Source organism: Danio aesculapii, chromosome 24 (genome assembly GCF_903798145.1).
Source record: "Danio aesculapii chromosome 24, fDanAes4.1, whole genome shotgun sequence".
In the NCBI taxonomy this organism is placed as follows: domain Eukaryota; kingdom Metazoa; phylum Chordata; class Actinopteri; order Cypriniformes; family Danionidae; genus Danio; species Danio aesculapii.
This window is the reverse complement of record NC_079458.1, coordinates 17684099-17710550: the sequence shown is the minus strand read 5'-3', so window position 1 is coordinate 17710550 and position 26452 is coordinate 17684099. Positions and strand designations below refer to the sequence as shown.

Sequence of the window (26452 nt, the reverse complement as noted above, 5' to 3'; positions counted from 1 at the left end):
ATATGGAATGACTATTCAGCATTCACAAGTTTAGTTAATTTTGACTGACATGACATAAGTAAATGATAATAGTATAAACAGCAGAGAGTTGGATGAAAGCAGTTGATGCATGTCCAGAAGCATTCGCAATTTGTCGGAAGGAATGAGAAACTGCTACTATGATGTGCACAAATGACTAATTGTTTTGAGAAATGCATTAACTGTTGTGCAAATGTAAATAGTGTTGTGAGAAATGCACCAAAGCCACTGAGAAAAACTGTAATACATTCATTAACAAACAATCATATACTAACAAGTAATTAAAGTAGCCATTATTCACACATGAACTCATGTGACTTATGTTATAAGTTGGTTCATAATTAGCGAATGCCTTAGCTCATCATTTGTTCATAATAAAATAATGATTAGTTTACACATTAACACATCATTGTTCATGTACTGTTATTGTAAAGTGTTACTGATTTTTGCAACTTCTATTCACCTTTTTCAGCAATGCGGAAGCAAGCTCCTTTCTGTGATTGTATTAGGACTTCCAATTCATTTGCATTTTGGGAAAATGACTAGCAATAACAAATGAGATGAGTGAACAGTCAAGCTACTTGCTCAACTAACAAATGTGTTAACGACTATACATAAAATAGCATAGCGAGCTATTAGCATACAGCTAAAAATCTTCAATTTTTAGCCAATATTCGAGCCAATGAGGTTCCAAAGGCTGCGCATATGTGAAAATAAAGGTCAATAAGTAAACAGTAAAGCTATATGTATTGTGAATAAAGATATCTCATGGTGTGATACATACTTTATTGTTATGTCAGGATTCGGCAACTTCAAAGCAGCTGATTCATGCACCTTTTCTTAAATGTCATTTTGAAGTGCTGAATTTCCCATCACTTCCTGTAAAATCAAAAATGTAATCAACTTCCCACGTTTCGAGATAGACAGACAGACAGAGAGACAGATAGACAGATAGGTAGATAGGTAGATAGATAGATAGATAGATAGATAGATAGATAGATAGATAGATAGATAGATAGATAGATAGATAGATAGATAGATAGATAGATAGATAGATAGATAGAAGACAGATACAAACTTACATCCTTCAATAAATGTGTTTCTTATTGGTCCTGAAGCAGTCCAGTGCACAACAGCATCATACATGACCAAACATCACAAATGAGCTCACATGCAAAGCTCACTTTTACCCTGAGTGTACAAGATGGTAAACAGAGTATTTTTAGGCAACATACTCAGCAAGTACAGCTCCCTCTCTTGTCATGAAATGCTGAATTTCCTTGACTTGTGTTGCCGGTTCTGCATAGAGCTGTGTGCAATGATGTCATTTCGACAAAACAATACAGAAGTTTATGAAGAGTTGAAAGCACTATGCTATTGAACACAACCGACTTGTGCACTTTTAATTCCTTTTTTTTTACTTTTACACAATAAATTACATTAGAAGTACACTTTATTCTGTTTACGCCCCCCACCATAACTTCTAACCGCCGTTGACTAATAATACATTAATGCCAGTGTTTATGGTGGAATAATATCACACTTTACATCTATTCATATATCCACTTTCAGACTACAAAGCTCGGATTGCTGAGACGACGCAGAGAAGTCATTGGATTTACACGATATACTGTTTGCAAACCCCGGCCATACACTACAGCACAATTAGCAGGACTCAGCTCGGATTTGCTGGTCGTTTTTGCAACCCAAAATAAAACAAATTACACAATGGAGCTGCTACAATTGTCACGTGTGTTACTCATCAATGCTACAGGAATAAGACCACTAGGACGGCGCTAATACAGTTGCGTTGTCTGGTGAGACTATGGTGAAACGGTGTGAAATATAATATCTAGAGGAGCAGGCAAAAACTTTATTCTGAGTGGGGATTCAGCCTTCAGGGTGTCCCTTGTTTGCTATTAACACATAGTTTGACATTCAGTCCTTATTCTCCGGTTCAGAAGAGGAGGCTCTCATGGAGATGCTGGAGCACAGACAGCATCGGTTTAGTCCAGCCCCGTGCTTCAGTGGTGTCTAAAATTAAGAAAAGACAATAAACATGAGATGGTTGTGAGGACCGATTGATCCAAGTGGATTTTTTTCTTTAGTAGAATATCAAAGAAGATTTCTGTGAGTTTAACATGTACGACAATGGCTATTTTGTGGTGGATTTTTCACTTTCTTGTGACTTAAAATTTCCATTAAATGATCAAACTTTCATAAGCAATCATTAGAAGTGTGGAAAATAGCCTTCAAACATAACCTTTCTCCACATACTTGCAGTCTATGGAATAACCAACATGTGTTGTTTAAAAACAAAAGTATATTTAAAAAAAGATTGACTTGATAAGAGAATTATTTTTGTTTCAGATTTGTTAAATAGCAGTGGTGAAACATAAAGGTAAACCTAGTACCCATGGATTCTGGGGACACATTAAGGATTTATGAAGCAAAACATAGCATCAAAGTAACAGCCTTCATATATTTTGGACTCTCAAAGAGTAAGCAGCCATTTTCTTGCAATTTATGACCCAAGTATCATGGTTTCAGATACAGTGCTCAGCATATATGATTACACCCCATTTTAAAAATGAATATTTGGATCCATTTCTCAGTGAATATAGGCTATGTGTTTTGGTGCATTTAAACAAAACAGATTTATTAAACAGATATTTTTATTACAATAATATTTTAGTCACCAAACATATTTACAAATTGAAAGATAATACAATTAAATTCAAGCAAAATATTGCAAAAAAAAAAAAAATCACAGCCTACAAAATTTCAACTAAATTTTTCTTTTTTTTTGTTTCTTCTGATTTTTCCTCTTTTTAAAATTTATATATAATATTTTTCTAAAACATATAAATTTGGGTGTACTAGGTTTTAGACCGTTATCGTAAGTTATTTTGGTAGATAAGATCCAGATTTTGCTTCAGTACTGACTAATCTAATGTATATGCACAAATATAATATTGCATAGCTTCCTATTAAAATATGTGAGGTGTGTACTTATATATGCTGAGTACTATTCATTTTTATTTTATTTTATTGTTTTAGAAAAAGTCATCTATATTTTGGATGGTCTGAGGCTAGATTAAATTCACAGAAAATGTTAATTTCTGAATAAACTATACCTTTAAGGCAGGACATTTGTCAGTTTTGAGAATTGTGTCTAATTTGGCAATATAAAATGTGTTTCAGACTAGCAGGACTACTGGATAGAAAACATCCAGAAAGCACTGTTTTTTTGTATTTTATCATTTTATTTGTAGACTTAAAGGGGAAGTTCACTGAAATGAATCATTTAAGCATAATCATAATTCACCCTTTTCTTGTTCCAAACTAGTTTGAGTTGTTTTGTTCAGTTAAAAGAACATTAAAGGAAGATTTACTGATAAATGATGGAAACCGGTAACCACTAACTTCTTTATTCATTCATTCATTTTCCTTCAGCTTAGTCCCTATTTTTATCAGGGTTTGCCACAGCAGATTAAAAAGCCAACTTAATCAGCATATGTTTTTCTTCCAGCTGCAACCCAGTACTGGAAACATCCATACACACTCATTCACACACATCACATACACTACGGCCAATTTAGATTATTCAATTTACCTATAGTGCAGTCTTTGGACAGTGGGGGAAACCGGAACACCCGGAGGAAGCCAAACGGGCAAAACATGCCAACTGACCAAGCCCGGACTTGAATCAGCGACCCTCTCACTGTGAGGCGACAGAGCTAACCACTGAACCACCGTGTTGCCCTTGACTTCCTTAGTAGGAACAATTACTTTGGAAATCAATGGTAACCAGTTTCCACCATTCTCCAGTATGTCTTCTTTTGTCTTCAATAAAACAAACTTAAACTAGTTTGAATCAAGTAAAGGATGAATAAATGATGACAGACTTTTCAGGGTGAACTATCGCTTTAAATGGGAATTCACTTGTTTTAAGACCATTTTCTTAAAATAAGTCATTTATATCTACAGTTCAGTGGACTGCAAAAACCAAACTTAACATCATTATCAGGGGTGATGATGTTTTTTATATGAAGGGCCAAAAACCAAATATCATTGAGAGCTGTGGGCCAAAGGTAAATATATCAAATTATTTTACATTAAAGGTGGAATGAGTAATTTCTTAATTTATTTCACAATATTTCAAAATAAATAGAAAATATGACTTTGAATTGTATTATCTAATGCAGTATAACTTTTAAAATAATAACTCATAACAATAAAAAACATAACAGCGAACAGTGGAGTTCAATGCTGAATACACTAGTCAAGCAGAATCTGCCTTTGACTTGATTTGCTCATCAAAGTCTTTGCATTGTCAGGTGACAGCATGTACATTTAAACAAAATCTGATTAATTTACACCAGTCAATTGAAGAGTTTAATTTCAGTTGGCTTTTAACAAAACAAACAAACAAACAAACAAACAAACAAAGGGTTACATTAAATTTGAATTGACAATATCTAAACCATCCCCATTATTTCCAGATGTGGTGGTGGGCCAAATCAACTTTGGCCCGCGGGCCCTACTCTGATTATTATCCTCATTTAAATCTTGAAGGTTTTTATAGAGGATTTTGTTAATAGATTTTCCTGATTTAATGCTAAATTTTATTCTGTTTTATTCATTTCAGTCTGTAAAAAAACTTGTCACCCTACTGAAATAAAACAGCAATTTGAAAAAATTACATTTCTGTTCACAGGATACTTATGCAAATTAATTAGATAATGCCTCATTGGCATACATAACCACATGTAAACATTTCAGAAAATATGTCATATTTAATACAAAAGTTTTTGCTATTCTTATTGTAATCAGTCAACTGGGAAATTGTGGTTATTCGTATTCATTAGAAACATAATCTGCAAAACAATTTTAAAAACAGCTCTAAAATATTTGATACTTTTTTACTTATTTATTTACATTTTTTGTTACATGAGTTCTAGCTAGGTTTTATGGTATGTACACAGCCTTTAGTATTCTTCTGTTATATTAATGTAATTGTTTTTCCCCCATTCATGCTATTTTTTATTGATTTATTTTCAGCATATCTCTAGAGTAATAGCTGAAAAAATGTTCTTTCACCTTTACATTATATGTTGAGCTTGTCTGAGGCTGGTCTAAGACTCTGGAAAAGTGATGAGTCAATAGCGGCACTACTGCAATCCTGGATCAGGTTCTTGTTGCAATCACCAAACGCTGGAGCAGCGGACACTTTGGGATGTGAGACCTGCCTGGTCAGAACGAGGATATCGCCTAAAGCAGAACTCATGCTGTTCTGGGAGATCTCGCTGATGGGGGAAAACTCTGGAACAAGCTCATCTCTGGACACTGGGCTGCAAGAAAAAGCATTCTGCTTCATTACAGGGACAAAACTGTATTCATTTTGTAAGTATGCTGTAATTCATGTTGCTTGTTGTCACAACTGGCATAACAGTCAGAACTTATGAGATTTGAAGTTGAACCGGTGAGGAAAAAAGCCCCAAATGTTATACATATAGAAAATATTACAGTAAAAATCATGAAAAGTTAACTCATAACTGCAAGGTACAGTATAAACTCAGAATTGTGAGCAATAGTCAGTGCTGCAACACATACATTCAGAATTTTACGAACCGCAAAGTCAAAACTGTGAACTCAGAACTGTAAGATAAACTGAAAATTGCAAGATGTGAACTCAAAATTGCAAGAAAAAGTCAAAATTGTGAGACAATATATGAATTGGGAAGTGCCAGTTTTAAGAAAGTCACAATTACACGACATAACCTCATATTTCTAAGAAAAAAGTCAGAATTGTGAGACACTGTATAAACTCAGACTTAAGAGAAACAAATTGTGAAACAATATATGAATTGGGAAATGCCAATTTCAAAATAAATAAATAAATAAATAAATAAAGTCACAATTACAAGACAAACTCATATTTCTAAGGGGAAAAAATAAAAAAAATCCGAATTCAGAGATGAAAAGTTGCCTTCATTTATTTAAGCTTCAATTTTCACAGAAATACAATAGCTTGATTTTGTTTGAAGCTAACCTGACATCCATAGACTGAACCCCATCAGAAAGATCATCCGCCAAACTGCTCTTTGCCTCCAGAGGCTCAAGGCATATGACTGGAGATTCAGATGCTGCTTTTGGTGGACTGTTAATCACTCTGATACCTGTAGTGCAAGAGTAAATCAGAAGTAAATAACTAAATAGGTAACTAATTTTCTAGATGATCAGCATTTCTAGTTTTTATGAAAACTCTATCTTTAGATCTTAACAACACCACTTGATGGCGCTCTTTCATTACTTCTATAGTATACACAATTTAGATCTTCCACCTGCTGAGTCACTCAGCAACAAGAAACAAACTGAGTGCATGTTTAAGTGATATACAAGAACTGATGGCTTCACAAAGTGAAAAGGAAGGTTAAGTGTTTCTACCTGCCAACTGGAGAACTGTAGGCTATAGTGTTTTACATTTACATTCAAACATCATGCTGATGCTTTTATCCAAAGTGAGTTCAGAATGAAAACAGAAGCAATCAAAGCAACTAAAGAACAAAAATAGGGAATATTATAATGCACATATATGCAGTGGTGTAAAGTAACAAATTACAAATATTCAAATGACTGTAATTAAGTAATTTTTCCTCAGAAATTGTACTTTACTAAGTAGTTTTATAAATGTGTACTTTAACTTTCACTTGAGTACATTTTTAGTGCTTTATCAGTACTTTTACTCCACTACTTTCCTTCAACCTGTAGGTACTACTTTATTATTGTTCTTGTCTATGGTCATTGGCTAATAGAGAAGAAGTAGAGTATTAGAAGTAGAATAATCAGTTCTATGATTGCCATATAATCAAATTGCTTATAGAAAATTGCATTATACAGAACTACTTCAAGACACAAAATCGGTACACGCAATAACCGAGAGACTGTTTAGACTTCATGTCACTGATGATGTTATGTTTTCACACACATATGAACAAATTGACACATCAACCTTTCACAGAGTAATACTCACTACTCTTGAATACTCTTAAAAGGGCTACTTTTTACTCATACTTTGAGTAATATTTACAACAGATACTTTTACTCTATTTGCACTACATTTTTGGAAGTAACGTTACATTTACGTGAGTACAACTTTTCAGTACTCTTTCCACCACTGCATATATATAAATTATTGAGAGAGTGAGAGAGAAAGAGAGACAGATTTGCTGCATATTTTATCTGTCAGCTTTTAAAAGAAAAAAGAAAAAAAGGAAATAGATAAGGAACTGTTAGTGTTGGAAGATTTCCAATTGTTCGTTTTAAATAAATATATGTAAAAAACGAATAGAGAATAGATAAAACAATGTTGCTAATAGAATTTGTTTGAAATAAAAAAACAGAATATAAAATGGGGAATATATCAAATATAGAATAAACTAGAATTTAAAAGCTGTAATGATATTTTAAATAAAAAGCTAGAATAAAAAAATGGATTAAAATGTTAGACAGAGGACCAGAGAATTTTTTTGTATATAAAAAATTGTATAAAAAATACATAACAGTGTTTCTCAACCACGTTCACGGATAACCACCAGCTCCGCACATTTTCCTTGTCTCCTTAACTAAACACACCTGATTCAGATTATCAGCTGAGTAGCAGAGACCTGTAATGGGTGTGACAGAGAGATCCAAAACATGTAGTGCTGGTGGTCCTCCCGGAATGTGGTTGAGAAACACTGCATAAAAAGCTGATAATGATTGGAATAAAATAAGATTAAAAAAGGATAGAAAATAGATAAGAAAGTGATCATTTTATGGCAGTATAACGAGTACCCTCAGTTTCCAAGGGAGACGGTGAGATGGACTGTGAGACAGAAATGGGGGATGGGACTTCCATCTGCGCCTCTTCTTTCTGTCCAAACACATGATATGCGATATTATTTGCCACTGTCAGTAAACCTTTGTCATTTGATCATTTAATTAGCCTGTGGAGAATTCATTTACCTTTTCTCCATCTGGTTTTCGTGTCCTTTTCATAATCTCCTCGATACGCTGTCAAAACGCAAACACAATGCAAACATTATTTTACTGAACTCACATCCCATGCTATAAAAATATAATATGAACTATTATTGAGCCTAAAATATATGAATTATTATTATTATCTCTCAGACACAGATTAAAGTCAACATGAAAACACAACTGACTCCTGTTCTTCATGAATTTACAATACAAAATGAATATGATAACTGTAAAGATAACAGTAAATATGTAGAAAAATCTTTCTAAATGGAAAAGAACAACACAGTCCAAAAAGCAGAGTAACAACATCACTTATCACATCAATATCATTATTTGTTTTTTTAAATGCTAAATGACAGCCAATCAGAATCATTCCTGCTTTAATGAGAATAAAAAGTGTCAGAAAAATAACAGTAATAATAATCTGTTTATTATAAGTAATAACTGTACTTATAATAAACAGAACATTGGTTTGGACAGTGTGTGTTGAACGCTTTCTGAAAAGTGAAGCCAAAGACTTTTGATCACCCCCTGCTGGCTGGCTACAGAATAGGTCGTAACTCCATGTAAATGAATGGATTATGCGTCAAATTACATTCATTCATTCATCTTCCTTCGGCTTAGTCCCTTTATTAATGAGGGGTCACCACAGCGGTATGATTCATCAACTTATCCAGCATATGTTTTACACAATCCAGCCGCAACCCAGTGCTGGGAAACCTCAATCACACACACACACACACACACTACACCAATTTAGCTTATTCAATTCACTTATACCGCATGTCTTTAGACTGTGGGGGAAACCGGAGCACCCGGAGGACATCCACGCCAACACTGGGAGAACATGCAAACTCCACATAGAAATGCCAACTGGCCCAGCCTGGGCCCAAACCAGCAAACTTCTAGCTGTGAGGCGACAGTGCTAACCACTGAGCCACCGTGTCGCTCCCATCAAATTACAATAAAATAATAAATAAATTTAATTACAATTTAAATACTTTTTTCACCTAAAAAATATGGTTTTCCGTTCTAAAATGTAAAACTAAATAAACTGCTAAGTACTCTTAGCACATGAAAGTATAAAGGATGTATCATATTTACAAAAGTTTACAACAAATTTTATATAATTTTGCTCAAATGGATAATTGAAAATTAATTAGATGATGTCATTACGCTGCTGTGCCGTCAGCCAATCATTGCAATGCTGATCATGATTTCGAGGATTGATAGATCTGTCCTTCACAACACACGCAGCGATCTGAGATCAGTTCATCCAGACATTTTAATCTGATTCGTGAACTTTTTTGAAGAACCAAATCAGCCAGAGATCAGTTATTAAGATTAAAAGATCCAGGATCTGCCAAATCATCTTAGATAATTTAAGTGAGGTACAAAGAACGGACCCCAGGTCCCACGATCATATAAGCACAGACTCAGGCTCCAAATGGTGTCATCAGCACAAGATGATGGCAGCCATTTTGGCTTCACTTTTTTTGGTTGCATCTTTCAATTTCCTTTTTTTGCTGTGAAACAAACAATGGCTTAATTCAGCGCTGATATTTTTTAGACAAACAAAGAACTGCAACAACGATTCAAAGCACACGAGTGAGCTGCTTTTACATCACACGGTTAGAAATACTAAGCTGTGCATGTACAGTGTGTGCAGGATCAAAAATAATAACAAATTACAGTTATATTACTTATGGGTTACTGATTTTAAATGAAGCTTAATCATTGCCTCATTTAAAGAAGCACGTTTCCAGTACTCTACTTCCTCAAGTACATACCAGTTATGTATAGTTGAAGTCAGAATTATTAGCCTCGCTGCATTTCCCCAATTTCTGTTTAATGGAGAGAAGATTTTTTCAACACATTTCTAAATATAATATTTTAATAACTAATTTCTAATAATCGATTTCATTTATCTTTGCCATGATGACAGTAAATAATATTTTACTACATATTTTTCAAGATACTAGTATTCAGCTGCATTTGAAAGGCTTAACTTAATGTTTAGGTTAATTAGGCAAGTTATGGTAATTGGGCAAGTCATTGTATAACAGAAGTTTGTTCTTTAGACAACTGAAAATATATATACAGTAGGTTAATGGGGTTAATAATATTGATCTTAAAATGGTTTTAAAAAATTAAATACTTCTTTTATTCTAGCCGAAATAAAACAAATAAGACTTTCTCTAGAAGAAAAAATATGATCAGACATACTGTGAACATTTCATTGCTCTGTGAAACATTATTTGGGAAATATTTGAAAAAGAATATAAAATTTACAGGGGAGATAATAATTGTGACTTCAACTGTAGGTACCGGTTTCAGGACCAAACCCCATGTACATCATAGTGTATATTTATAGCACACGAAAATAATTATAAAGCACTTCACATTGCATAATCATTTTAATAGTGTTATTGCATGCGTTGGTTGATTCTGAACGTAAACACAAAACAGAGAGGAAAGGGAAGCACCTTTTTCCTCTGCAGTCTCTCCTGCTCCTCCTGAATTTTGAGCAGCTCTCGCTCTTGTCTCTTGCGTTCGGCCTCTCTGTGAACGCGCTGCACTGCTTCCTCTCTCTGCCAGACATCATGACACATCACATCTCCAGCAAGATCACATTAGTGCCTACAGATATTCACAGCTACACGGGGCAGATTGCTGCTGCACGTGTTTGAGTGAGTGACTGGACAGATGAGTAACCTCAGTGTGTTATTAGAAGTCAAAGTTATCTTTGTGTATATTTTTACATTTTTTTTGCATTTATGTGATGAGTACTTTGATTTATTTGATTTTTTCTTTGTGCAAATAGTAAGTATTGAGACAATTGCTAAAAAATATATTTTTATTCGTTATTTAATTCTAAAAGTATTAAACGATTTTAAAAAATAAAAGTAAAAAATAAATGTATTCTGTACTACATAATACATTTTAGTATAAATAAACAGAAAAATGCTATTAAAATCTCTTTAATTAAAATAAAATCTATATATTAAATCTATTTAATAACAATCTATTACATATATATATATATATATATATATATATATATATATATATATATATATATATATATATATATATATATATATATATTATACATATACACACACACATTTATACAACAGTTCTGTCTGGTTCTCGAATCTGATTGGCTGATAGCTGTGAGATATTAAAGTAATATCAGAACTCCTAAAGCCTCTTCACCCTTGTATATTGCTCTGCCCACACAAGTGGCAAGCTGAGGACTACAGTTTAACAAATATTGCAGCTGTTGGACAACATAACATATTTTTGAGACTTTTTATGTGAAAATGTAGGTGCTTAGATTGCAACTATGCAGTTTATTTATATGGATAGTGACTATTTTAAACATTTATAATTTCAGAGTTTCAGCGTTTCAGCATCTATCAGCCTGTCATACTGAGCAGAGCAAAGACAGTTGACGTTCGGTCACAAGTTGAAAACAAAGACCGCATAATAAGCCCTTAGAGGAGAAAAACTCAGCATAATTTCACATTTTACAGTTGAACAAATCATAAAAAAAAACCCAGGTAAGTGATATTCTAAGTCGATTGCTCCCTTTTGTATGTTGTAGTGCTTTATTTACACTACACTGTAGTGTATTAAGTGTGAGATGGGACTAACATATCAGGAATGTATGTATTTTGTGCTGGCCACTCTTTGTGTAACCCTGAGCTGCTTTTTGGTTGGCCATCTGTTTGTTTCTAATGAGTCTCCTGTTTTCATTACTGCAAACTAGTTCAGCAAACAGAAAGAAAGAAGAAATGCCCGCATGTGTTTAGCGTTTTTCATTATCGCAAAAACACAACAGTAATCTGGTAGTGTTTGCATTGCTTTTGCGGGGTTATTTATCGTGATATGCCAATTGCAACAGAGAAATATTGAGAAAATGTCTCTAGACTAAAGGCATTTCATGCCGTTCAGCCTTATAATCTTAAAATGTCAGCAAAATATACTCTTTTTATCATCACTTTAGACATTACACTAGAGAATCATTCAAATACTAGCTCTTAATTGACGTTGGTGAAGTAGCAACAGTTTCTGCTGTTTTGTCAGCTGCAGATGAGAATTAATGGCGGAAGAAAGTAGTTCCTCTTACAAAAGTATTTTGAGACTCTCCGTGTTTGATTTTCTTTTTTATTTACACGATTATGCTGTCGAACTGTTGTATAAACGAAATATCACACGAGTAGCAGTGCGATATGGTTGCATATCATCACTGGTGGCACACTAAGGTAATGCACATGTCCCACCAGTGCCAATTTACAGCCATATTGCACTGCTACTGTGTGATATTGCTCATATATATACCATTTTAGTTCATTTTATTAAAAATGACATTATTACAACTATTCTATATTAAATTTACACAATAATTTATTGTCAGCACAATATATTTATTATTTTTACGTATAAATAAAACAATCTTTAATTCCAAAGAATGAATTTAGCAGGGAATCCAACGGATCCCTAAGTAAACAATAATGCAAATAAATCATTTTGAATGTACAAAGTCAATTAAATCCCCCTGACCTGTCTCTCCAGGTCATCTTGGAGCTCTTTCCAGCGCTGCTCCTTCTGGTGTCTGTCCTCCATCTCTCTCTGACAGCGCTGCTCCTCCTGCCTCAGTCTCTTCTCCTCCGCCAGTCGATTCTCCTCCTCCTGCCGCTGTCTCTCCTCCTCCTGCCGCCTCTGGAGCTCCTCAACCCGCAGCCTGACATCAATGGACAACACCGTACAGTATATTCAGTACCCTCCACTAATGTTGGAAAATAACCAACTGATGCTTGATAAATATGAGCAAAGCAGCCTGACAAAAAAGGTCTTTATTATTTAACCTTTTGCTCAAAAATAATATGCTTGAGTTTGCTTTTGGATGAAACTAGAGGCTTTTTTCAGATCATTTTAAACAGTTTGTGGGGATGTAGGTGAATTGTTGTTTTGGAGACTTCAATCCAACTAACTTCTCCAGCTATATGATTCTTGGAGATTTATTGGCCACTCAAACCTTCCTATTAACAGACATCAAGATAGAAACACATGCCTCTTTCAGCCACTTCCCGATGTATGAAGCTCAATAACAGTGACTTTTTCCTGTGCTTTTCACTCATATTTGTACTCCTATGAAACAGGAGATTATGGACAAACAATTTCCTGTTCCCCGTCAACCAGAATGTAAACACAAATGTAAAATGTCAATAAGAATATACTTCAAAAAATATTTGGCTCAAATGATTTCATAGGGGTGCCAATAGACATACACAACTCACAAACTGTATTCCATTTTCAACTGTTTATTCTCAATCAGAGGAGAGTTCTTTTGTTAATATTATGCGCAAGGGTCAATATTTTCCACAATATTCTTCTTTATTATTATATTTTTGTCAGAAGAAGATAAATTGTATGTATTCAGTTTTCATTTTAACCACAAACAACAAACAGAACAAAACAACAAAACAGAAACAATTAAAAAAAACAACAATTAATTAAACAAAATGTAAATATAAAAAAGAAACATATTTCTAGGATTGTTTGCTCATATTCAGCAAGGATGCAGACTCAGCAGCAGACATATCGGTCTACCTCTCGTCTTCCAGCCTCTGTTTCTCCTCCTGCTCCTTCAGGACTCGGGCTAGGCGTCGTCTCTCTGCCAGCAGTCTGGAGGCCTCCTCGGCATCAGTCGTACCTGCTTTCCCAGTGGGAGTCACTGGAGACTCTGAAACACAACACAGGAGAGCCTACTGCATTAGAAGAAACATGGGTTGAAACACTATGAGTAAATAATGAGGGAAAAAATTTAAATTAAAGAGGAGAGAGAGAATTTTGAGTTTATTGTATATCATCTTCTATGGCTATGTCAAAAAAGTTTACCAGGTTTACCACATTTTATAAATACCACTGTTCTATAATTATACAAATATTCGAACATTTATGTCATCAAAAGCAATAAATACACAAGATAAAATACATAAATAATAATGATCATGATAATATATAAGATAAAAATCTAAAACAGTTTTTTAAGGTTTCCTTTTGATAAAAATTGTACAATTTTAGAAGGATTCACGTTTAAAATAATTCACTTAAAGTCTCTCCAGATAAAAATGTTGTCTGATAACATCAAAAATAGGGCATTCCACAAGAATATGTTTATAAAATTAAAGAAGAAAATGATATTACTATTTGAAATGAAATATAGATATTTTTCTTGGCTGCTGCATGAGGGCGCCATAGTGACCAGCGTCTTATGGTATAATGTTTAGAACTTCCGTTTACAGCGTTTACAACAGGTAATTTGCGATCCGAAAATGGGTTTCAATAGCATTTTGAGTGGATTACAGCGTGTTTTTATGACACATACCTTTGAAAGGTGTGTGTTAAAGCTGTTATAATCTGTCAGATATGGTTCAAGCGTGAGAGAAAAACGTTCTCCTAGTTCACGTGTCTGTTGTCAGAAATACACTGTGTGTGTGTTCCCGACCTGTCAGCTGTTAGCTCAGCGGCTCTTCATTCATTTATTCATTTGCTTTTTAGCTTAGTCCCTTTAGTAATCTGGGGTCGCCACAGCGGAATGAACCGCCAACTTATCCAGCATATGTTTTACGCAGCGGATGCCCTTCCAGCTGCTAACCCATCACTGGGAAAGGCTCGTCAATGCAAGTTATGGTAATTAGTGAGACTTATTCAATCAATGTTTTAGTGGAACAGTACAGGCTACGTGTGTGTGTCAAACATTATGGAGAATTACATTTGTTTGGGTTGGTTGGTTATATGTTTGAAAGAAAGAGAAAATGTTTACTTTAGCGATGACGAGGCTTCATTTAAACAGCACAGGATGCCTTCTGACAACGAGGGGAAAATGCCTCACAGCCGTTGTTTTCCATCCTATTAGATCGCATTTTTTTAAATGATCAGTGCAGGAGGTGGTGCTGATCGACAACAGGATTAGTTCAAAGAAGTTAAAAGCGAATCAAATAGATTAAAACTATCATATCAAAGCTGTCCAAATGTGACTGTTTATACACATCAGCTGCCGGCCAGAAGCATTATCTTTGCGCATACATGCAAAGCATAATGGGTACTTTTGCGTTCTAAGAAAAAGGTCTATATAAAAACAAACTAATGTTACTACATGACATTCTTACCATAAAAAAGTAAATGATAAATGTTGTCTGTCACATTCACCAGTGATCAAACCTTCATAGATTGCTGGAGAACATTCACATTTGCACGGACTACAATCCTTCAACAATATGAACTACAAATCCTGACAGGCAACACACACACCTGCTCCAAGTCTGCATTGATTACATCCCCACAGCTGATGCTGCCCAGGGACTGATTATACTTCACATATGTATGGCTCAGGCTGTGGTCACACTAGAGTTTGAGCATGCAAAATTCTGTTAAATGATTAGACATTTAAAAAAGTGAGCGATTGGTTCATATTTTACATTTCTGTCCAGAGAGGTTATGTTTTGATAAACGATGCAATTTCTTAGGTCAGAGTTCACCAAGGTTGAACTTTGCATTGCAGTGAACTGTGAAACTTGTTGCACGAGCTTGCGTTTCCGGTCTGACGCATTCGCGTGTGTATGAATGGAAGTCTATGGGGAGAAAAGTCCAGTGTGACCGCAGCTTCACTTTGGGACACTCAACGCTGAGTCTTGTTAATCTGTTTGCGAACTTTACGACGCTTGTCCTTTGCCTTTACGTGTTAGACCTTTGCTTTGCCATGTTTTTGAACCTTGCTTTGTTTTGTTTGTTTACGTTGCAGGTTTATTGCAAATGGTCAGGCAAGCAACGGTCAACACAGGGGAAAACTGATGTATACTGGCAAATCCAGATTCGTAGTCAAAATAACAGGCGAGTGGTCAGAAGGCAGGAAACAGGCAACGTAAACAAACAAAAGAAAACAAAGCAAAGGTCGAACATGGAAAGTCAGGGCAAATGAAATGAGTTGTAAAGTTCACAAACAGATAAACAAGACTCAGCAATGAGTGTCTCAAAATGAGCCGTATATACGAGAAGTGTAATCAGTCCATGAACAGCATCAGCTGTGGGAGTGTAATCAGTGGAGACTTGGAGCAGGTGTGTGTATGTGTGTTGCATGACAGGATTTGTAGTTCTTATTGAGACAGGATTGTAGTCCGTGTAAATGTGAATGTTCTCCAGCGATCTATGACGGTTAGATTGCTGGTGATCGTGACAGTTATAAGAAGATATAATATAGCTGCATATAATAAAATACGAAATAGTGATGATATTGTTAACTGAAATTAAAATGTTGAACTAAAACTATAAAAATCATAATTTTATATTTGAAACAGCATACCAAATCGTTTTTAAAAAGATGACAAAGATGCACTTCAAAAAATGGAAAATTAAAAATGCTGCCTGAAACAAAGTAACAATCATTGTTATTGTTAACTAAAACAAAAGATTTACCTAATCTGAAATACAAAAATTCTAATAACTGTACTATAAATTCAAATACAAGTACAAAATAGTATAGTGCACTTCAAAATATGCTCAATATTGATACAAAATTAAACTATATAACATCAAACAAAAGGTGCTGCTATTGCTATCTGAAATTAAAACTAAAACTATTAAAATTATTGCTGCTGGTTGATATTCTTTATTAAAGTTGAAGTAACAAAATTAATTAATACAAAATTTGTAATAATTGTATTATACATTTAAGCTATTAAATTACTATACAAATACAAAAAAGCACACTTGATAAATAGTAAATAAAAAAATAAATGGTATAAGATCCCACAAAATGTGCTGCTATTGCTATCTGAAATAAAAACAAGAACTATTAAAATCATTTTTATCATTAGAGTTAGTTAAATTTAATGTTAAAGAGAAATATAAAAAAACTCTGAAACATGACAAATTAAATAAAAGCCTATGAATAAATATTATCATAGCTGTAAATAATAATAATAATAATAATAATAATAATAATAATAATAATAATAATAATAATAATAATAATAACAATGAATAAACACTACACAATATTAATCTCAGGTGAACTGTTGCTTTCACCTGCATTGTGTCCAAACTCTTTGCTTGTGGACTTGGGGATTCTCTCAGTTCTGGAGCTCTTTCTCTCTAGAGTGCTGTATCCTTTACTCCCATCCGATATTTTCTCTTCCCCATCTCGAATCTTGTTCTCAGCACTGGGTGTTGTGGCTCTGTGTCTCATTGGGGATGAAGGAAACTGACCCGGAGAGGCTGGAGACTGAATACGACTCTTACAAGACTTAGATCTGAATCACAAAAACAAAGACAACATAGATACTCCATCTACAGTCTATAAAAGAGACTATTATTATTATAATTTTTTTTTTTATTATTTGCTGCAACAATTTTACCTTTTCGGTGTGCTGGGGTTCTTGCGGGTGGAGGAGGAGCTTCGGGTGGGTGTTGTTGGAGACTCCAGTTTTTTCATTGTCGAGTCAGCTAAAGTTTGGGCGATGCTTTTTTCCGGCTTCTCGGTCTAAACAAACAAAAACACACACCAGACTATTTGTCCAATATACTGTTCTAGCGAGAACTTAAAAGCACAAAACCTAAAGGATTGTCTTTTAGTCAACCTACAAATCTATATAACACTTTATAGTCATTTTATAAAATTTGGCAGTGGGGCTGTGCAATTAATCGAAATCGAATCGCAATTTGAAATGTTTAGTTAATCGCAAAATATATATGTATTATTTAATTTCCCAGCCAGAGCAAATGCGTGACTGCTGGCTTTGTGTGACAGTCTTAAGATTTTTTTCTTGATAAAATCTTGACTTGTCATGGGTAACAAATGTGCCAGACTTCCCAAAGAAGTCACAAGTGCTGCAAACAATATTTCTTATCTCAACTTCATTTTTTAAAATCTTACTTCAATCTCAGTAAACACTGATGTTTGCTGACAACTATAGGCTACATTATTTAAGGGCATTCGTTATGACATTGATAAGACAAAACTTACAACGTACATTTCGTTTTTGTTCATTCATTTATTCATTTTCTTTTCGGCTTAGTCCCTTTATTAATCTGGGGTCGCCACAGCGGAATGAACCGCAAACTTATCCAGCATTTGTTTTACGCAGCAGATGCCCTTCCAGCCACAACCCATCTCTGGGAAACATCCACACACACTCATTCACACTCATACACTACGGACAATTTAGCCTACCCAATTCACCTGTACCACATGTCTTTGGACTGTGGGGGACACCGGAGCACCCGGAGGAAACCCACGTGAACGCAGGGAGAACATGCAATCTCCACACAGAAACGCCAACTGATCCAGCCGAGGCTCGAACCAGCGACCTTTCTTGCTGTGAGGCGACAGCACTACCTACTGCGCCACTGCGTTGCCCATTTCCTTTTTAATATTAAGATATTTACCCTCACTTGAACTTTCTGCCAGTGAGACAGAGAAAATGAAAGCGCATCAGCACCAGAGAAAAATTTAACTTAAGACAAAATAATGACAAATAAAAAAAAAAATTGCTAATATATGACAGAGGTTTGTGATACAACAATTACAGTGAAAGAAAAAAGAAAAAAATTACAGTGGAGCATTAATTAAATCCTTATTTTCCATTAAGCGAAAAACAAATCATCCAACCACACAGTTGAGTAGTAAACAGGCTCAAACAAAAAAAAGAATAATTTGTATATTTTTCTTGGAAAAAATATATTTTTTTTAAGTAATTTGGTTTGGTATAATTAGTATCTTAATTTTAACATATTTTTGTTGGTCAGTTATTTACTAAATAAACAAGAATAACAAATAACATCTGAGGTGAAGTGCTTCGCAACCAGTTAGACTTTCTGCGATGGTGTTGTGAGACATTGCACACATGGTATGCAACATTAGAAACAATTCACGAGAAGAAACAATTGAATCTTGTGTCTTGACGCCCATTTGTCGTTTACGACTGCCCATGACACCCTACGTCAAGGAAACTGTGCCAAATCTGACCGGGGCTTTATTACTAGCCAATTAAGTGAGCACACTTTCATTCTGCCCAATCGGAAATGCGCAACCGAACTACACCCACAATAAAAAAAGTAAACAAACAGGAAAGTGCTGACAAGTTGGATTATGGCGTCTGCTGCTTCAGAAGCAATAATAGACGAATTAATATCAAAGAAAAACAGCATTTGTAATATGGGAATATTTTGGTTTCATAAGTCACAAACACAAACAAAAACAGGTAATTTTAAGGAGCTGTCGCAGAATTGTTGCCACAGTTTACAGATTATTGGGCTAAAATCTAATACCAATCGCAATATCTATAAAAAAAAAAAAAATCACAATTACAAATTTTCCCCAAATCGCACAGTCCTATTTGACAGATTTACAACAATAGCAGAAAGAGCGAGCGAAAAAGAACGATTTTATTGCCATATGAGATTCACTATTGACTATTTCACGCCAAAAACTAAATTTACAACCAGATTTTAAATGACGCTTTTCTACAAAACAGTATTATAACAATAAAAAGATAGATAATAAAAGATTTTTTAAATATTCCAAAATTTGCAGCATTTAACATTAGAATTCTATTGTTCATGGTTTATGGTTGTATCGCTTGTGTTTATAGTGTGTATAATTACATATTACTGTATAATATGTCACTTATTAATATTTAAATATTAATTTTAATATAATTTTTTAAAATATGAAAATGCATTTGTCTCATGTATAAACTAATATTAATGTTAATCACAGCAGCAAAATGATTGTTAAAGTATGGCATTTAATTCACGAAATCTAGCAATTTTCTTATTATTTACTTAATCCTTTCTTTTCTGGAACAGTGAAGATATTTTGTAAATCCTTTTCTATGAATTGTGTTCTATGAAAGACAATTTTACAAACAAATAAAGACACTCATATTTAAAGTATTTCTTGTTTTCAGCCTAAAAAAAGAAAGTGGTATTTTAAAAAAGACCAATTTACTTGTACAAAACTCATGTTATAAGTATACAGAATGCATTACAATTATACAGTAATATATTTATTTTAAACGTATCATAAATCCACCCTGGTTGAAAATCTACAGTAATAAATCTGTGACCTGGACATGCACAAATCCGACTGGAGCAGTTGCTAGGCTACCGGCTTCTCTGAGGGCTGTGTCCCACTGTGCTTTGCACCAAAAAAAAAAAAAAACTCTGACCAAATGTCTGCAGATCAGACCTGAGGGGTTTTCGGGGTGGTGGCCGCTCCTCTGGACTCGTCCAGTGGTCCGCAGAATGAAGTGCTGACCTTCTTCCTCTCAGCTCTGCTGGGTGAAGCTCTGTAAGGAGACCTGTGAGGGCTGGAGGAGGCTATTCGGGAACAAAGACAAGACACTGAGGGGTCACAGAGGTCACAGGAGGACAAAGGAGCCAATGGGGCGGGGCAGAAAATAAAGTCATTTAAATATTGGAGGTTAATGCAAAATCACTTGCCTTTCTCTGTCATATTGGGCAAAGTAGTGGAGGACGAGGAGAGATGTCTGTTCAGGAGAGAGTCTGGAGACTCGGGCAGAATCATAAAATCTTGGACTGCGGTCAAACCAAATATTACGGAGAGAGAGGAAGGAAAGCGATCAGACAGATGATAATGATATTCACTCACAGTAGATAAATGCCTGAAGCTTTCCTTTATGATTAATAATTAGTGGGCATTTGGGTATGAATATTTATACCGATCCAGGGCTCGTTTATGTGAAGTTGATTTCTGTACAGATGATGTTTATGTAGCTTGTGTGTGAGAGTTTGATGGGATGTGCAACTGAATTTAAAATGAGATGGCAGATGAGACTCTCTGTGTATTCTTTATGGGGTGCAACGCAGCTCAAGGCGAATGCGGAGGATTATATATCCTCTCACATCTGGACTGGAGTATGATAATGATATTACTGTGTGGGGAAGAAAATGATGGTCGCCAAAGATAATGCATTTAAACTTTGTGTCCTGCAAAGAGACCTACACAATTTAGAACAAACACATCAACACGAAAAATCTGTGTTCAATTACTTAACCTCAAAGTCATTCCATAATGAGTATAGTTATGATTTTGATACACCAATAAAGACATTTTTAGTGAAATCAGAAAGATTTCTAACCTTTCAGTTGAAAACCATCCAATGCAATAAAACTAGGGATGCACCGAATTTCGGCAGCCCGAAATTGTCTGCAAAAAGTGCCATGTTTTGTTTTTCAGCTGAAAACATGAGCTGACAAAAAGGCCATGCTGCCCAACAATAAAATACTGTGCTATAAAACCATTTGTTTCAATGGCTTGAGCCACACAAGTGGAGTTTGTTGCTGTGCCGACCAATGCAAAAGCAGTGGAGGAACTTCAACTAGACGCCATGGTCAAAATAGCTCAATATTCCACAACCCATTCTGAAAACGTACCGCTATTTACATTTCTGGAGAACACCAAATACGTCCCAGGAGCTACGTTCTTTGCAGTTTTTGTTTTCGCGAATCCACCAGAGGCCGCTGTGTACACTTTTTAACAAATTACTCTCACAGCCATTCGTGCCTACTGTTCTTGCGTAAATCCACCAGAGGCTGTTGTCGACTGACTAACTAAATGACTGACTGATCGACTGACCCACCCTCCTCTTTCCATAAACCCAACTAATAGTGTTTTCAAAAGCACCGATTGACCCACCCACAGCCTTCCCTAAACCCAACCATCAGTTTAAAAAAAAAAAACAATTTTCAAAAAACCAAAACCTCGCCTGATTTTACAGCGTTTTCAGATTTTACCACATTCCCACCCTGTTATTTACTTGTTTATTTTATTTTTTGGCTTCTATTTTTGTCTTACCCGCTATCTGGAACCGTTCTTCGCCGGACTTAAACCCTGTCATAGTGGTCAGCTCTTCTCTGCGTCTCAAGTCATACCGCCCTAGCATTCCGTTTTAAAGACGAAATGCAGCTATACATACTTCCAGCTACATAATTCGTGATCTCCAGAAATGTATATAGGGCTACGTTTTCAGAATGAGCCTGTGTTGACTTATATATATATATACACACACACACACACACAAAGCATTTTTGCTTTTGGTTTTTCCAGAATTTTGGGTTTTGGGCTTTCATTTAATGACAGTTTAATCCAAATGTTATGACGAGACATCATTGCTTTACATGACAAACAGATTTAATTTAGGTTTTATTGACATTTATAAACATTGATCAGTAAGCGCCAGCTTTTTTAAGCTTTAAAATAATATTTTATTGTGGATCAAGCGGGTATGGCTGAGTTTCTGTTTATATTCACTGATTCAGTTTTCAACTTTTAGTGCTTAATGCTGTTCTGTACACACTTTGTTTGGTAATTTATAATGAAAAAAATCTAACTCAGCAACTCAATCAACACCTGAAAAATGCTGGTATAGAAGCTGATATGGATTGTTGTAACCCAGTGTTGGGTTAAATATGGCAAAACATTTGACACAACTTTGGGTTACTATGACAACCCAGCAATTTTTTAAATGTAGTGACACTTGCATTTACAAAGATTCTACATATATCTGCACAATCTTGTAAGAAAAAAAAAGACTAAAACCCATAATATCCCAAATGAATTCACATACTATATATTGAAAATAATACCAAAACAAAATATGGCTACTTACATCTGCCCACTCTAATAAGTCTAAAAACAAACCCAAAGACACTTAATATAAGTGGACATTATGTCTCTTCAAAAAAATTTTTTTATTGATTTGCAAATGTTTTAAAAGCATCAAATATTTGAGTGAATAGACTTGTTGAGTGAATAGAAATGAGTGAATAGACTTGAAGGGAGGCAAATATCTCAGGTCCTGTTTACATCTTATCATCATTGAGATGCATTTTCCTCAATCTGATTACAAATGGACGATTCTAAATAAAGGAGCACTCTATACTCTATCATCAAATCCTTGCCAGGCAGGATTTAAACTTTGCAGTCTAAAATCATATGATTATAGAAGGTGAAAAATAAAATCAGACCCAGTCAGCCAAAATCTTAATCCCAGGTGCAACAGGGTCTTTTTCAAGTCTGCTTGCTGATCAATGTTTGTGTGAATAAAATCATATCCATAAAGATAAAAATCATCCATAACGATAAAAATTAGGATCTTTTTATGGACATTTTGAAGCATCATAATTTTTGAAGAACAGAAAACTCTGATTAAAATATCTTCATTTGTGTTTTATCTTATGGGTTTGGAATAACATAGAAGTGAACTAACCTTTTAAAGAAAACAACACAGACAAAACAGTAAAAACTACTCATACAGTACAAACACAAGAAAGAAAGGTGCTTGCCAACGCAAATCCTGATGACAGGGTGTGACCAGGGTGCTTTAAAATAAATATAGCCTAAAACTGCTTATAAACACACATTCCAAGCAATATAATGATGGTTTTTAACACAGCTAAAGACAATTCACAGTTAAACAAGATTTTGAGTAGACAACACTATACAGACACAATAGATTAGAAAAGAACTGAAAATACTTGTCTTTTCATATAACAGTTTTGGTTTTTCAGGTAACATTTGTAAATTATTTTATCAAATACTAACAGTAAATTAATAATAACATAAAGCAGCATATTGTTGTTTGGTGGCTTCTGAGTTCTAAGTGATTTTTAGCAAATGTAAATATCCAAAACACTAGAAATTGCTGCAGACTTATATTTTAGTATGGTGGCATATTTCCAGCTGAAACAGAATATCAACTATGGGGTTTATTTACACTCCTCCTCTTATCTTTAACTGGCAGCAAACTAACAGTTGGAGGGCGTGGCTAACACTAGTTCATCCAAGCCGCTGAACTGATGTCATCAGAGAAGGACCACCATTTCAGAGCAGAAATAAATGGTCAGATATTGATTAAAGATTCCCAAAACATCCTCTTTATCAGTGGATTAACTTGCACAGATTTATTGTTCACCCTAAGACTAACACTATGTCCACTAGCAAAATGAACATTGTAAATTTCAGGTGTACTTTAAGTAGTTTTCAGCATACTAATAGACTTTTTAAATATTTTTTTGATCATTTGAGTGAGTCCAAAATGCTGTCTTTGTTATTCTTTTTTCCAACATACACTCATGTCTCTCCTTCAAAGTAGGGCTGCATGATATTTAAAGAATCTGGCATTGCAATGTTTTGTTTTTCTGCGATTTATATTCCAATATAAATATAATTTCACCAGATTAATTGAATATTTGGAAAGATTTCATCCGTTTAGATAGACCGGGATGATCAATAATTTTCTTATGCGGTGCTTTTGCATAAATTATAATAAATTACAAGCAGTTATAAATACGACAGAGCAAAGATAAAAGCGAAATAAACAGCTCTTTATGGTTTTCTGAAGAGTCTAACAGTATTTAGGTATAGAAACTGAACAATCAAGCGAAATAACATTATGATCAATGTATAAATTATTTTAAAATAATAATATCTTTATCTTTTAATCTTTAATAAACAATCTAATCATGCGATGTGACTATTGCAGATTGCGATATTGATGCTCAAACAATATATTGTGCAGCCCTACTTCAAAGTCAAAGAATTTTTTAGTGACGAATGAAGAATAGCAAGATGTTTGCTTTGAAAAGCACCATTAAACAATCCAAGCAACCACAGAAATTAACAAGAAAACACATCAAAAACACAGATGAGCAGTTCCAATATACACTACTGTTCAAAAGTTGTCCAATTGAGCAATGCTGCATTAAGTTTGGTCAAACGTTATAGCTTAGACAATATTTATGTTTCAAATAAATATATAAATAAGTCTATTCTGAATTACAGTTATTATAATGATTTCTCGTTGTTCATATGACTGAGCAACAGCTATTGAAAATTCAGCTTTGCCACCACTATTGTAGTTGCAATAATATTTTACAATACTGATGCTTTTCCTTCAAATAAATGCGGCCATTAAATGATAAACACTTCTTTTTGAAGCTGTTTGGACAGGACTGTATGTAAGTATAGTGTGTCCACAGTCATATTGGGGTGATATAAATACAATAAGTCTCTATTTTTAAATTTCCTGACGTTAAAATAGGATCCAAATCCCTTCCATTTTGAGGCCCAGTGCAACGTGACGTAGAAGTGCAGTTTCCCCGCCCAACGAATTGATTGACAGCCTTGTATTAACATGTTTCCGTAGTAACACGTATAATCATATCAATAAGACAGGACGCGAACATGCAACTGGAATTAAAAGATCTGTTCGACTCTCTGTGATCATCAATCATCATCAAATGTGATCAAGAAAGAGTTTTACAAGTTTAAAATGTTTTTTTAGTGTATGTTAATGAATTACAGCAATTTAAATAAGCTTTACTTACAGTATCATCACAGCCGCATGTCAATACAATTATAAAAGAAGATGCTTCAATACCGGTTCGTGGACATTAAATCAGGTTTATTTTGTACATTAACATAACAGATATCTATATAAATATTAACGTGTATCCGGTCACATTTGCCATGCAAAAACAGTGCAAAGTTCAATGCACGTGCTGTGTGTGTGTAAACTTTGTAACGACATTGTGTGTGACTCATCATTGCAGAAAGGCTTGAATTAACTCCACAACAAATGCATCAAGTAATCATTGGGAAAGTTCTAACTGTAGTATTTCTCAGAGGTGTTACATGAGATGTCTGTCACTGTGTTGTTTATCTGACGCAGATGACGCAGAGATTAAGGCACACTCCCACAGGCACGTTGGAACGGTGGGCGGGGAGAACTACCATTAGTTCAAGGCACGGGCAACAAAAACAGCTACATTGTGTTCAGTGCAGAACATTCCAATATTCTGAAAGGTATAATAAACAATCTGATGGGTGTTTTGAGATGAAACTATACAGACCCTTTCAGGAGACAATCTCAAATCTTGGTAATTTTGGTAAATTTTGGTAAATCTTGGTAAAAAGAGGTAATAGGTGCCCTTTAAAATAAAATAATCTTACCAAGCACAAACTTTTGAACAGATCTGTAGATCACATAACGCATACCTCATGCACATACAAACCATCACAACCACAACATGAATCACTGTGACTCAACATTAAGAGTGAATGAAGATGACACATCAAGTAGCAGGAAGTCAGTACCATTCCTGGATTTGCTGGTAGGAGTGAGAGCAGCGTGTTCATTGGTTAAGGAGGCTGAAGCAGGAGGGCAAGGCGGGGCAATCTTAGAATCACCTGTGCGGCAGGTGATGCAAAGCAGAAACAAGCACAAGTGCGTGAGAGTATTTCACAAGATCACAACCAATATCATGAGAAATCACAGCAATGTGCTCCCTGTGAAATACTGAAATCAGCAGT

General features: G+C 34.7%; 1 protein-coding gene across 2 annotated transcripts in view; it reads right to left on the bottom strand.

The window, feature by feature from the left end:
• Nucleotides 1–784: 784 nt before the first annotated feature.
• map7d2b (MAP7 domain containing 2b) overlaps nucleotides 785–26452 on the bottom strand; it is a 42851-nt gene continuing 17183 nt past the window's right edge. The window contains exons 5-17 of one of the 2 annotated variants that reach the window (XM_056450884.1): nucleotides 26237–26329; nucleotides 20560–20655; nucleotides 20306–20436; nucleotides 17472–17596; nucleotides 17143–17366; nucleotides 13666–13798; nucleotides 12616–12796; nucleotides 10533–10637; nucleotides 8029–8076; nucleotides 7858–7936; nucleotides 6074–6200; nucleotides 5122–5372; nucleotides 785–2052 (exon numbers count right to left, since the gene is read on the bottom strand). In XM_056450884.1, coding sequence (XP_056306859.1) covers nucleotides 5129–5372; nucleotides 6074–6200; nucleotides 7858–7936; nucleotides 8029–8076; nucleotides 10533–10637; nucleotides 12616–12796; nucleotides 13666–13798; nucleotides 17143–17366; nucleotides 17472–17596; nucleotides 20306–20436; nucleotides 20560–20655; nucleotides 26237–26329 — 1586 coding nt within the window. In that variant the 3' untranslated portion in view covers nucleotides 785–2052; nucleotides 5122–5128. The remainder of the gene's footprint in view (nucleotides 2053–5121; nucleotides 5373–6073; nucleotides 6201–7857; nucleotides 7937–8028; nucleotides 8077–10532; nucleotides 10638–12615; nucleotides 12797–13665; nucleotides 13799–17142; nucleotides 17367–17471; nucleotides 17597–20305; nucleotides 20437–20559; nucleotides 20656–26236; nucleotides 26330–26452) is intronic. The other variant, XM_056450885.1, reaches the window with a different exon arrangement.